Source organism: Cherax quadricarinatus, chromosome 11 (assembly GCF_038502225.1).
Source record: "Cherax quadricarinatus isolate ZL_2023a chromosome 11, ASM3850222v1, whole genome shotgun sequence".
In the NCBI taxonomy this organism is placed as follows: Eukaryota; Metazoa; Arthropoda; class Malacostraca; order Decapoda; family Parastacidae; genus Cherax; species Cherax quadricarinatus.
This window is the reverse complement of record NC_091302.1, coordinates 48,515,149-48,529,602: the sequence shown is the minus strand read 5'-3', so window position 1 is coordinate 48,529,602 and position 14,454 is coordinate 48,515,149. Positions and strand designations below refer to the sequence as shown.

At 36.4% G+C, this 14,454-nt stretch overlaps 1 protein-coding gene across 1 annotated transcript; it reads left to right on the top strand.

Annotated features, from left to right (window-relative positions):
- Positions 1-371: 371 nt before the first annotated feature.
- Positions 372-14,032, top strand: LOC128687588 (solute carrier family 15 member 4; the record flags this gene model as incomplete). The annotated part of the gene is given in 9 exon segments (XM_053775126.2): positions 372-493; positions 2,058-2,220; positions 3,083-3,245; positions 4,127-4,277; positions 5,304-5,417; positions 8,106-8,232; positions 8,491-8,572; positions 10,357-10,481; positions 13,444-14,032. Coding segments are annotated over 9 exon segments (1,499 nt in total), but the record flags the coding sequence as incomplete, so codon positions are not given.
- Positions 14,033-14,454: the final 422 nt, after the last annotated feature.

Genomic DNA, 14,454 nt, shown 5'->3' with positions numbered 1-14,454 from the left:
GTAATGAGAACTTTTAGGTGGTGGTGCAAATATCCCTCTCGCAGCGTAATTGCCCCATTGTATGATTGCATTACCATTTTCCAGGATGCAACCTACAACATTTGATTAACACCCATGTGCTAATTTTGTTCATTGTACATAATGGCACTGGATGTAAGGTGACCGGATGTTGTATCTTCCCCTTTCCCTTCCCTACGAGATGATTGTTTTGACCACAGCTGTAGGTAACATGTATAATTATGTACAGTATTTAGATTTAATTGGGCATTTTAATTTAAATATGAAGAAATTTATTTTCAGAATTATCACCATATATATTACTTTAATGCCTGTTGATTGTATTACCTTGATAATTTCTATGAAATTCACAGACAGTGAGCTGAGTGATACTCCTAATGCGCCTTGCAAAGTTGCGGTTTATGTATCAGTCACAATTGTGGGCTTAGGGGTCGGCATTGTCAAGAGCAACATTGCACCTTTCGGTGCTGAACAGGTATGGTAAGAGGGATTTTTTTTTTGTTATGTTTAATATAAACATTTATGATCTCTACATAACATTTGTGTCATTTACCAAGTGATTTTAAGGATTTTTTTTTAGGATCTTAAACTCTTTCTTTTAGCTTAGTATGAAATGTGTGTGTGCTGTGTTACACGAAGACTATAATAATGCAATTTTTCAGTCACGGTATTTTGGTGTAGCATTTAGTATCCCCCTTTTATAAATTATTCCATTGTTCTTTCTGTGAAGAAAAACTATGGTTGGCAGCAGCTACAGCATGCATTGTTTATAATTACTGTATGAGGGTAGTTGACCTGACAGTAAAGAAATGAGATAGATGTAGAGATCATTGGTGTTTATGCGATTTTTTTTTTAATATAACGGCCATCTCCCACCGAGGCAGGGTGACCCCAAAAAAAGAAGAAACAAAATTTTTCTTCTTTTTACATTTATTAATTTGTACAGGAGAAAGGGTTACTAGCCCCTTTTTTTATGCAGTACATAATATTATTCACTTTTGTAATTAATTTTTTTATGTAAAGTTTCTGTTAACAGCAAGTGGGGCCAAGTACATTCACAAAATGCCACATAAGATATATCATTTATTTTCTAGACAGCATTAAGCATTGTACTATAGTAAAACATTGTCAGATTAGCTCTTTATTCTGTGTTCTGTGTTTTGTTTAAAGACTTTGTTGAAATCAAAATTTGACACTGAAAGATTATTTTTTCTGCTTAGATAACTGAGATTCATAATTAGGTATTGTAATGGTGTTTTAGGTTTTCCACATTACAGAATAAAAAACTAATGTAATGAACAGGTAAGCACTTAAATACACTTAAGGTGCATAAGGGAAGAGGTTGTGTGTCCCTTCCTTTGTCAAGCTTGCAAACTTTGCAAATTATATGATGGTGAGTGAATGATAACTGTGTTCCTTGTTTTTGGGTCACCCTTTCCTGGTGGAATACAGCCAGTATGTTAAAAAAAAAAAAAGGTATGATAAAATAAAGTACCTTTAATAAATATTGAAGGGGGAAGTACAGTGCCTGCACTCTGAATGAGGAGTAAGGATATGTTGCAGTTTTTCAACTGTAGTATTGGCATGCCTCTGGCAAGACAGTGGTGGAGTGAGTGATGAAGAAAGTGTTTCTTCATTTTTGGGTTACCCTGTCTGTGGAAAATGGCCGATGTGTTGAAAAAAAAAAAAGAAATTTGAACATGATGCTTTTATGAATTTCAGTGTAAGATTTCTAAAAATATATGGCAAAAATTTGTGAGGCTGCTTCAGATTTTCTTGGAAAATTGTGGTGTACTGGTGCAAAAGAAGTCTTTTTCTGTATTGATTTTTTTTTAACACATTGGCCATTTTCCACCGAGGCAGGGTGACCCAGAGAGAAAGAAAAACCCTAAAAGAAAGAAACAATTTCATCATCGTTCAACACTTTCACCATCATTCATACATAATCACAGTTTAGATGTCACTCCAAACAACCAATATCCCAAACCCCTCCTTTAAATATTGTTAAAATTTAATGCAAAATGTTTTGGTCCTTCCAGCTTAATACTGCAAATCCACACAAGACTCGGGCATTCTTCAACTGGTTTTACTGGTGCATCAACCTTGGCAGTCTTGTTGGTGTTGGGGCTATCTCTTACATTGAACAAGACAACCCAGGAATTTGCTCTAATGGCTTCTTTTGTGGATACCTTATTGCTTCAGGTAAGATACTCTCTTACAGTCTTCTGCTCAGAGGATTTTATTTCATTTTTAACATAGGGCCCAACTGTTATACACTATGAATTAACCACCGCAGGTTGATGTTTCACAGCTAAGATTACAGGGGAGATGTCCTGTCTTACAGCAATGTGTGGTGTAAATATTATGCAGAAAATTCGGAGTGTGGAAATTAGGAGAAGGAGTGGAGTTAATAAAAGTATTAGTCAGAGGGCTGAAGAGGGTTTGTTGAGGTGGTTTGGTCATTTAGAGAGAATGGATCAAAGTAGAATGACATGGAGAGCATATAAATCTGTAGGAGATGGAAGTCGGGGTAGGGGTCGTCCTTGAAAAGGTTGGAGGGAGGGGGTAAAGGAGGTGTTGTGGGCGAGGGGTTTGGACTTCCAGCAAGTGTGTGTGAGTGTGTTAGATAAGAGTGAATGGAGACAAATGGTATTTGGGACCTGACGAGCTGTTGGAGTGTGAGCAGGGTAATATTTAGTGAAGGGATTCAGGGAAACCGGTTATTTTATATAACCGGACTTGAGTCCCGGAAATGGGAAGTACAATGCCTGCATTCTAAAGGAAGGGTTTGGGATATTGGCAGTTTGGAGGGATATATTGTGTATTTATATACATATATACTTCTAAACTGTTGTATTCTTGGCACCTCTGCAAAAACAGTGATTATGTGTGAGTGAGGTGAAAGTGTTGAATTAAGATGAAAGTATTTTCTTTTTGGGTCACCCTGCCTCGGTGGGAGACGGCTGACTTGTTGAAAAAAAAAAAACTATAAAATATGTACAGAATCTACCATAATATGATCATTGGGAAATCATTTAATATATAATATTTTGTTTATTTACAGTTTGCCTACTTTTGGCTCTGATATTGTTCATCATGCTTCTACCTTGTTACCACATTGTGCCACCAGAGGGCAGTGTAATAGGTAACATCCTTAAGATCATTTGGGCATCCATATGCGCTCAGTTTCGACATTGGAGGTATAATCAACCCAATCCCAATTCCAGGTAATATCTTTGCAAAGCATTGCAAAGTGTTTTTAACATTTCATGAATATTTATTAATATTTAGTAGGTTGTATTTTGTAGGTAGTAGGTTGGTAGACAGCAGCCGTCCAGGGAGGTACTACCGTCCTGCCAAGTGAGTGTAAAACGAAAGCCTGTAATTGTTTTACATGATGGTAGGATTGCTGGTGTCTTTTGTCTGTCTCATAAATATGCAAGATTACAGGTAAGTCTTGCTACTTCTACTTACACTTAGGTCACACTACACATACATGTACAAGCATATATATACACACCCCTCTGGGTTTTCTTCTATTTTCTTTCTAATTCTTGTTCTTGTTTATTTCCTCTTATCTCCATGGGGAAGTGGAACAGAATTCTTCCTCTGTAAGCCATGCGTGTCGTAAGAGGCGACTAAAATGCCGGGAGCAAGGGGCTAGTAACCCCTTCTCCTGTATATATTACTAAATTTAAAAGGAGAAACTTTAGTTTTTTCTTTTGGGCCACCCCACCTCGGTGGGATACGGCTGGTATGTTGAAAGAAGGAGGTTGTATTTTTGTTACTGTCAGCTTTTTGTTTTTTATTTTACATCAGTGACCATCTGCCTTGAAGGCAAGGTAACTCAAAGAAGGAAACACACTCACTATATCTGAGTGTAATGTTAATTCAATAAATTAAAGCTCTAGATGCTTCAGTAAAATCTAAGATCATCTAGGCATTTCTGATATACATTTAATTCTTTCATAGGCTTTAGGCAATTAATATTTGTATAAGCCCTTGTTTAATGTTCTAATAAATTTTGTCGATGAGGGTGATGGTAGTATTAATTTGGAAGAGATCCTTGCATTGTATGAATTGAATGGTGCATTTTTATTTTTACTAGTCCTCTTCACTTGGAACCAAGATTTCTTGATAGAGCAAAAATACGATTTGGTGGTTCCTTCCATGAGTCTGCAGTAGACGATGTGCGTTCACTTGGGAAGTTGCTTAATGTCTTCACTGCTCTCATACCTTATTGGCTGGTGTATTTCCAGGTATTGTATATAGGGTCTTTTCACACAGTGTTGTCAAGCATTGCAATTTCCTCTGAAAAAAAGTACCATATATTAAAGTATATTTGGGTAATTTTCTGGCATAATTACATTTTTTTTTTCCACAATTTCTCACTTTTTGTTTTATAAGTTTGCATCTGCAATATCCAGAATATTCATAACTTCAGCAGATCTTTACTTGTATCAATATTACTTACGAATTGAGTATTGGACACCTAGTACAGTACTGTTCTCATCTAAAATATAAAAACCTATCCTGTCATTACTTCTTTGGAAAAAAATTACATGCCTTGTGTGACAGGAAATTTTTTCCCTTACCCAGTGTCAGTGATCTGTTTGTTCTTTATCAGTTAAGATAAATAAAGATGGACATAATGAAGATAGAAATATATTTGCTTAAAAGAGTTTTGGAACCACTGTTATGAAGATTTTAATTTGAAAGGCAACATATAACACCGAAATGCATAATTCAGTATGTTTGCATGATTTTTTTAATTTCTTTCGACAAAATCGGTTAAAAGCATCTCTGAAGTTATGAGTGCAGTTTGTGTACTGTTTCTAGTTATTGTTGACATAAACATATGTAAATATTTTAAACCTAGCATCAAATATTGATGGAGAGAGTGAACCATAGACAAGAGAGCAGATTTATGTGACTTTGGTTAGTTTGGTTGTAAGTGGTATAGTGACACTGACAAACTGGGGAAAATGACACCAGTGTACAGCTCAGGACATTTATTAGAGGTAATATTTCACCACTTGTGGCAAAACGTTTCCTTTAGTAAACGTCCTGACCAGTATACAAGTGTCCTTTTCTACAGTTTGGTTAGTTTGTGGTACAGTATTGCAGTTGTACATGAAAGGTATACAGTACTGACAGTTGAAGAATTAGACACATGTGTAACATCTGAGTATCTTTATTTGTAGATGTTGCACATGTGTCTAATTCTTTAATATTGCAGTTGCCTTAAGTTTGTCATTATCATAAAACTGGTTTTTATTTTGCAGATGGAGACAAGTTTTCAGGCCCAGGGTTTGCACATGCACTTCTCTATTCATGGCACTGACCACCACAATAATACAGATGATACACTACAGACAGATAAGGCAGAGAAATTCAATGTAAGTTTGATTGAATCACACCTGCATTCTCATTACTGACTTAAGTTATTATTTTTATAACGAGGCTTTGATATGACTGTGGTATGATGTCTTAACCAGCACTATATTATATGCACATTCACTGACTGGTATACTTTTGCTCTGAATGGGGGGATAATGGACATTCCTAGAAAAGATTACTCAGAGAAATCTCATTCAGAGCAAACGTAGTTTACCATTGAAAATAAGGAGCGGTATGATAGGCTCTTATTGTTTTGGGAGAGATGTTCAGTTTTTTTCCTTAGTTTTTACTTTATCAAATACACATTTATATTTAGTAAATGGTCATTTGATTTAGGTGTGATGGGTTCCAGTATAATGCAGTTTAGTCAGTAAATTTGGATTTTTTTTTTATAAAATTGCAATTGTTTGAGATAAGTGCTGAGATTTTTTCTTGGTTTTTAAATAACATATATTTTATATGAGTACACAGATAACCCACACATACATAGGAGAAAAGCTTATGACAACATTTTGGTCTGACTTGGACCATTACCTAGTCACGCACTTACACATGAGGGTAATGGGGCCAGTATATATATTTGCTCCCTTACCTTCGTGGCTCACTTACCTATGTGCGTTCAAGTGGGACTGAAACATCATCATGAGTTTCTTTCTTCTATGTGCGGGTTATTTGTGTATTGTTCCAGTCACGCTGTTGTGTCTTTTTAATTCTTTAATTTGTATGAAACTATTCAGCGATGTGTTATTTCAAATTAACAAATTAGCTACAGTGGACCCTCGTTTTTTGCAATTAATCCATTCCAGAGAGTGTGACTAATAGCGAAATTGACAATTTGTGAAACTATTTTCCCCATAAGAAATAACATAAATCCAGTTAATCCATTTCAGATCAAAAGTATTAACAAAAAAATAATTTTTTACATGAAATATAGATTTACATACACAGAAAACAATGAGACATGAAGAATAAAACAATAATAACATCACACTTACCTTTATTGAAGACTCTTGTTGGTGTATGAATAAAATATGCCATTACACATGTTAGGAATTGTGGCGGCAGCAGGGGAGTGTGTTTGGAGGCAGGACAAGATAGTCCTTTAATATGACACTAATATCAACTCTATGGCTTATTTATCTATCACAATTCATCTAATATGACATAATAAACAATATTAATAACATAGAAACATGACATATACTCCAGAATGAATAAAGAATGTCATTACATGTGTCACGAGTGGTGGTGTGTTTTATTGTTGGGTGTATAAGGGCCACTGCGAGCATAAGCCATACATAGTGGTGGTGAAGGCCAGCAGAGACGGCGGTGTTCTCAGTAGCCCTATGTAACTCCAACAACATTGGAGGAGTTAGGTTCGTGCTGTCTTTTTTTTATCGATTAATCGCTTAACTTACTTGCTACACTGTTAATGCTACACTTTATCTCTGGCTGGCACTATAGCCTTTATCAACTCGTGCTGCTTTAATATTTTGCATATCATTGAGTCACTGAATCACTCTTCCTCCTCCACTTTGATACTTTGCTACGAGTTCTTTCTTGAATTCTATCGTATTCCTCACATTCTTTACCAAAGGCCTGGCACTAGGAGCTTTCTTTGGGGCCATGGTGGCTTATTTAGCAGTTGCAAGCACTAAAACAAATGGAATATTACGAAATGTAACGTATGAACGTGTGGGATCGTCCTCAATAGCTGATAAACAATGGCACACTGGCTGTGAATGGAGTGTGAGGCCACTCAGAGCTGTGCATATGCACCTAGGAAGAACAACTATTTGTGAGTCAAACGACAATTTGCGAGTCAATATTTTGGTAAAAAAAAGTTACGATTTTTGAAAGTTACGACTTCCGATGCTTACGAAAAATGAGGGTCCGCTGTATTCACATTGGTGTCCTCAGAGGTAGTTATGTATTCACATATCGGATACCTCTACAACTTACCACTTTCTCAAGCTCACATTTTTCTCTCTCTCTTTTCCTCTCTTAGTCATCAATCTATAAAGCACGTGTATAATTATTACCCTGATGAGACATATCACCACTATTTTTTGGATTGACGTAAATATGGGATATACCTGAAGGATGTTTCTGGGGGTCAACACCTGGTCCCAGACAAGGCCTCTTGGAGGATCAAAGTTTGATCAACCAGGTTGTTACTACAGGCCACATGCAGTCCAAAGTATAAACCACAGCCTGGCAGGTCAGGCCCTGATTTGAAGAACTTGTCCAGTTCCCTTGTGAAGACCACAAGAGGTTTGTTGGTAATTTCCCTTATTCACTTTTGGTGCTTGAGTAAAACTGATTGAGGCAACTGTCAGCACTGCTATAAACTGCACTAACTTCTTTAATCCAGCACTTTCCTAGCATTTAAACTGATAGTTCTAGAACATACTAGTGAATCTGGAGCAGACACAGTAGGAGAATACACAACTATCCTGCACATAGGAGAATGAAACTTACGATAGTGTTTCGGTTCGACTTGGACAAGTTAATAATCCAAGTCAGGCTATTTGTGTATTGTTCCAGTCATGGTATTGTCCCTTTTTATTCTTTACAGTAGGAGAATTAATCAGACAAAGTAACTATCCTGAATGAAAAAGTACAGAACAGTAGCGTTTAATTGTGTGAGGATGGTAGTGAATGATATTATAGATTTCTGTCTGCAGGTACCAGCTGCATGGCTCACCCTCTTCAATCAGCTGTTTCTGATTGGAGCTATCCCTCTTCTTACCAGTTTTCTCTACCCAATCATGGATCGAGCAGGCATACGCATGTCCATGCTTTTCAGGATTGGTATGTGCATTTTCCTTGTGGTCATTTATTTTCTTTCTGATTTTTGTGTCTGAAAAATTAATATTTTTATATAAATATTTAGTCATGATAAATTTGATTTTCTTAGGAGGAGATTACTTTTATTTCTTTGTGGATACATACAAGATACTGTTCTTGCTTTTCTTTATATGCACAGCTAAGACACTTGCTTTTATATGTTACAGCTGAAATACTGCTTGTCTTTATAGGTACAGCTAACATATTTGCTTTTCTTTAAAGGTATTGGTATGGTGTTCAGTATCTTAGCTGTCATGACTGCAGGTGGTCTAGAGTCATACAGGATATTCCTCTGGCGGACTGAGTAAGTTGATTTGGAACATTTGATTCAGTACTTGTTCATGTTGTGTTACTTATTCAGAAGAGGGTACCATGTAATTTATTTTATCAGCATTCCCTCTTCGAGTGAGATGCATTGATGCTGGTGCCAGGGTTTTTATTCCAAGAAATTGGTGTTACCCTTGCTGTCCTTGGATCAGACTTGGTTGTCTTTCATTCCCCAAGCACTTACTACAATACCTATGGGTTTAGAGCTTCCATAAGAATATAATTAGAATCTACTTTGTAAATCAATCATATGCTCATTTTTGAAAGTGGACATGACGTAGTGTACAGTTTAATGTGTAATGAAAGTAAGAGTGGGTATATTGTAATGAAAGTGAGAGTGGGTGTATTGTAATGAACGTGAGAGTGGGTGTATTGTAATGAACGTGAGAGTGGGTATATTGTAATGAAAGTGAGAGTGGGTGTATTGTAATGAACGTGAGAGTGGGTGTATTGTAATGAACGTGAGAGTGGGTGTAATGAATGTGAGAGTGGGTGTATTGTAATGAACATGAGAGTGAGTGTATTGTAATGAAAGTGAGAGTGGGCATATTGTAATGAACATGAGAGTGGGTGTATTGTAATGAAAGTGAGAGTGGGTATATTGTAATGAAAGTGAGAGTGGGTATATTGTAATGAACATGAGAGTGGGTGTATTGTAATGAAAGTGAGAGTTGGTGTATTGTAATGAACGTGAGAGTGGGTGTATTGTAATGAACATGAGAGTGGGTGTATTGTAATGAAAGTGAGAGTGGGTATATTGTAATGAAAGTGAGAGTGGGTGTATTGTAATGAACGTGAGAGTGGGTATATTGTAATGAACGTGAGAGTGGGTGTATTGTAATGAAAGTGAGAGTGGGTATATTGTAATGAAAGTGAGAGTGGGTGTATTGTAATGAACGTGAGAGTGGGTATATTGTAATGAACGTGAGAGTGGGTGTATTGTAATGAAAGTGAGAGTGGGTATATTGTAATGAAAGTGAGAGTGGGTGTATTGTAATGAATGTGAGAGTGGGTATATTGTAATGAAAGTGAGAGTGGGTGTATTGTAATGAAAGTGAGAGTGGGTGTATTGTAATGAAAGTAAAGTTCAATCTGATCTAAAAAAAAACTTTAGACCTGCCTTTTAACTCATCACTGTTTAAAGTTATTAATTTAGTGGAGAATATTACAGGATTTTTGCCATGTTATTGTTATTATATAAGAAAATAACAGTAAACCCATAAGGGTCACATAATGCACTTTATTTTCCATAATTTGACTCTTATACAGAAGAGACCTCAGATAACAGCAACAGTTTTGCACCTGAAAAATATTCCACTTCTCTATACCTGGGCAAAATCTTACCATTCTAATTGGTAGGGTCACTCTGTCTGACTTTTTTGGGTTATCCGAGGTTCTCTACACATATGCTGCTATGTATGATAATTCTATGTAACTGTATTTGTGTATACCTGAATAAACTTACTTACTTAATCACTGAGAGCCTTCCTGCTCGTCACTGATATACATTACTGTATTATTTAATTTATGATAAAATTATACGTTTGTTTATTTTTAACACTGACTGTCTCCCACTGAGATAGGACGTTAAACCTGATTAAAAAAAAAAATTGTTTTTATCACCCCTATTTCACTTGTGTTTTTTGGTGTTTTTTTTATGTAATGTAACAAAATTCAAGTGTAATGTGGGTAAAAAGAAGCAGAAGCAAAATATTTCAGTGACTGTGTGTAATGCTAATAATTTCTCTCTTTTTTTTTCAGTAATTCATCTCATATTGATCAGATTGTGGGCAATGTAACTTACCATGCTGTTAACATTTCTATCTTCTGGCAAATTCCTCAGTATGTTCTAGTTGGGGCTGCAGAACTCTTCGCTAGTATTGCAGGTACGAATCCAAGTCAAGCTTAACTAGCGAGTGTTTGTAAAAGATGTATGTATGTATGTATGTATGTATTTTTTTTACACACACTGGCCATCTCCCACCGAGGCAGGGTAACCCAAAATAGAAGAAACAAAAGTTTTTCTTCTGTTTACATTTGGTAATTTATACAAGAGAAGGGGTTACTAGCCCCATGCTCCTGGCATTTTAGTAGCCTCTTACGACATGCATGGTTTACAGAGGAGGGATTCGTCTTCACTTTCCCATGGAGATGCATGTAGTTTATTATATTAATTTTTTTAACACATCATTACTTTCCCATCGTGACAGAATGATGCAAACACTTTCTTATCACTTATTCTTTAGCTGTCTTACCAAAAATAAACAAACATTGCAGTTGAAATTAGTATAGTGCTTCAGTAGCACTATAGCCCAGTTATATAGACCAGTAACAGTGTGTCCAGATTTCATTTGTAAATTGTATATTTTTAGATTTGTTTAAAGGTACATGTATTTTTTACCAAAATCTCTGTTGAACACTGTGGTTACATTATATCTAGATACGAATCTGTCTAAGGGCAATGTGTGGTGTAAATATTATGCTGAGAATTTGAAATGTGGAAATGAGGTGTGGAGTTAATAAAAGTATTAGTCAGAGGGCTGAAGAGGGGTTGTTGAGGTGGTTTGGTCATTTAGAGAGAATGGATCAAAGTAGAATGACATGGAGAGCGTATGAATCTGTAGGGGAAGGAAGGGGGGGGGGTAGGGGTTGTCCTCGAAAAGGTTAGAGGGAGGGGGTAAAGGAGGTTTTGTGGGTGAGGGGCTTGGACTTCCAGCAAGCATGCATGAGCGTGTTAGATAAGAGTGAATGGAGATGAATGGTTTTTGGGATCTGATGAGCTGTTGGAGTGTGAGCAGGGTAATATTTAGTGAAGGGATTCAGGGAAACCGGTTATTTTTATATAACTGGACTTGAGTTCTGGAAATGGAAAGTACAATGCCTGCACTTTAAAGGAGGGGTTTGGGATATTGGCAGTTTGGTAGGATGTGTAATTAGGAGAGTATATATATAACTGGGGCCCTGATATTGTAATTATTTCAGGTCACTTTTTATATTGTGTCTTTATATATGCTTCTAAACTGTTGTATCTGGGCACCTCTGCAAAAACAGTGATTATGTTTGAGTGAGGTGAAAGTGTTGAATGATGATGAAAGTATTTTCGTTTTGGGAATTTTCTTTCTTTTTGGGTCACCCTGCCTAGGTGGGAGATGGCAGACTTGTTGAAAAAAAAATGAATCTAGTCCTTGTTCCTATGTATATATACAGTGGTACCTCAAGTTTCGAACTTTCTTCTTTCTAGAAGGCTGTTCGAGTGCTATTACCGAATAAATTTGTTCCTGCAAGGAATAATGTAAATTAGATTAGTCCGTTTCAGACCCCCAAAAATACACTTACAAGAGCACTTATAATAATACACTTACATAATTGGTCGAGTTGAGAGCAGTTCGAAACTCGGGGTACCACTATATACAGTATTCCCCAGTGCCAGGTAACATGCTGCATTGTCTAAGGTGAAATTGTAGGTGTACCTAGTTTCTGTAAATTTTTCTCATTTTTTCTAAACATTACAGGTATTTAAAAAACTTAAGTAGGGTACTTAGTTCTAATTAGGTATGCATATAATTAAATGTTACATGATGAAAGTAAATATTTATAGCATATATCCCAATACTGCTTATAAGAAATTATTTTAAATTTGCTGCACTTACCCCTTGAGGGTCTTACATTATGTTGTATACCATACCATATGACACTTTATGGTATTTATTTATATTTTTTTGTGCAATAGCTGTTTTTATTTTTTCTTGTAACTCCCTAACAGTGATTCACGTTTGGTGAACTTGTGCATTTGTGTGTATCTATCTATATACAGTATCTACATCATCATCATGTTCCCAATTCCTCTTCTTCCCCATAACCTTCCCTTCAAGTTCATGACATAAGCTTCTATTTGGCTTTATCTAAACATAATATTTGTGTGCCTATTCTTCTTTATGCTATTATTGGATCTTTTTCATGTGTAATCCTTTCCTCTACCTTGATGTTGCTTATTTGATCATCACTATTTTCCTTGCAAAGTTATAATTTGCTGCACTATCCATGTGCTGCAATCATTGTAGATTTTCTTCTCTTTGGCTACTCTTGCTTCATATCTTACATTTCTTACTTTATCATGCATCATTTAACATAAATTTCTGAATTACTTGTAACACAGCCCAAACACAAGTTTTTCTTAACACACTGGCTGTCTCGAACAGAGGCAGGATGACCTGAAAGAGAAGAAACACTTCTACCATCATTCACTTTATCATTGTCTTGCCAGAAGCACACAGGTACTATAGATGTCCCTCCAAACTGCAAATATCTCCACCTTTCTTTCAGATTGCAGGCACTGTGCTTTCCACCTCCAAGACTGAAGTTCAGCTAACTGGTTTTCCTGAATCCCTTCATAAAATGTTTCCTTGTTTGCACTCCAACAGCTCTATAAGTTCCAAAACTATTTGCTTCTGCTCACCCCCTATCTAACATGCTCACACATTCCTGCTGGATGTCCATGCTCCTTGTACACAAAAACCTGTTTTACTCCCTCCTACTTTTTCTAAGGTGACCTCTACCCCACCTTCCCTCCACTACAGATTTATACACCCTCCAAGTCATCCTGTTTTTCTCCATCCTCTCTAAATGTTCAAACCACCTCAAAAATCCCTCCTCAGCTCTCTTGATAATATAATACTTTTGGTAACTCTGCACCTCCTAATCTCCAAGCTATGTATTCTCTGCATTATACAAATGTGTGCATGTAATAGTTTTCACTGTAATGAATTTTTCATTTATAAAGTCTTATCATTCTTTTTTTGTATTGTTATATAAATTCATTTTTTATGTACTGCATTTTCTGTTTTTCAGGTTTGGAATTTGCATATTCTGCTGCACCTCGGTCATTCCAGGGAATGATCATGGGTTTATTTTACACTATGGAAGGCATTGGTTCCCTTCTAGGTACAGCACTGCTCCACCTTGTGAGCCCTTTTTGGCTCAGTAATATGACTGACTATGGCAACATCAATGACAATCACCTTGACTTTTATCTCTACTTCCTGGGCATCTTACAATTCACTACCTTCTTGATCTACTGTGGTTCACTCTACATGCAAAGGTTTTCCCTACGGCCAGTAGCGATGCCTCGTACTAGAAGAGGCAGGGGAAGGAGGTACACTGTGGATCCTCAGGCAGATGGAGGTGCAAGAGGAGGTATACTGAAAGAGGAGGAAGATGAGGAGGAGGATGATAATCTGGAAGAGGAGGAAGATGATGCCAGAGATGAAGAGAGACCTAGAGATAGTCAGCTGCTGCTATGAAAATGAGTTGTGTTTATTGCTCTCTCTTTATTGTAAATACTGAATCTCGGCACATGAGTGTTCTGTTATCCTAGTACAGTGGACCCCGGTTAACGATATTTTTTCACTCCAGAAGTATGTTCAGGTGCCAGTATTGACCGAATTTGTTCCCATAAGGAATATTGTGAAGTAGATTAGTCCATTTCAGACCCCCAAACATACACGTACAAACGCACTTACATAAATACACTTACATAATTGGTCTCATTCAGAGGTGATCGTTATGCGGGGGTCCACTGTATTCACAGTTACATTGTTGGCATCATTTTTTTTTTTTTTGGTTAAAAGTAATGACACTTGAAATTGTGTAATCTCTTTGTGTGCAAAATGTCCTATATATATTACTCTGTGTTTAATGTGTTGTATTTCTTATTTTTTTATTTACTTCAAATGTCAGTTACTTTGAAATATCAACACTTGGGTTTACCTGTGTTTTAGCTACTTATATTTGTTATTAATACTGATATTTTGCTATTTCAATTGGCTTTAAATAAGATGCTTAACATGAAGATTTTATTAA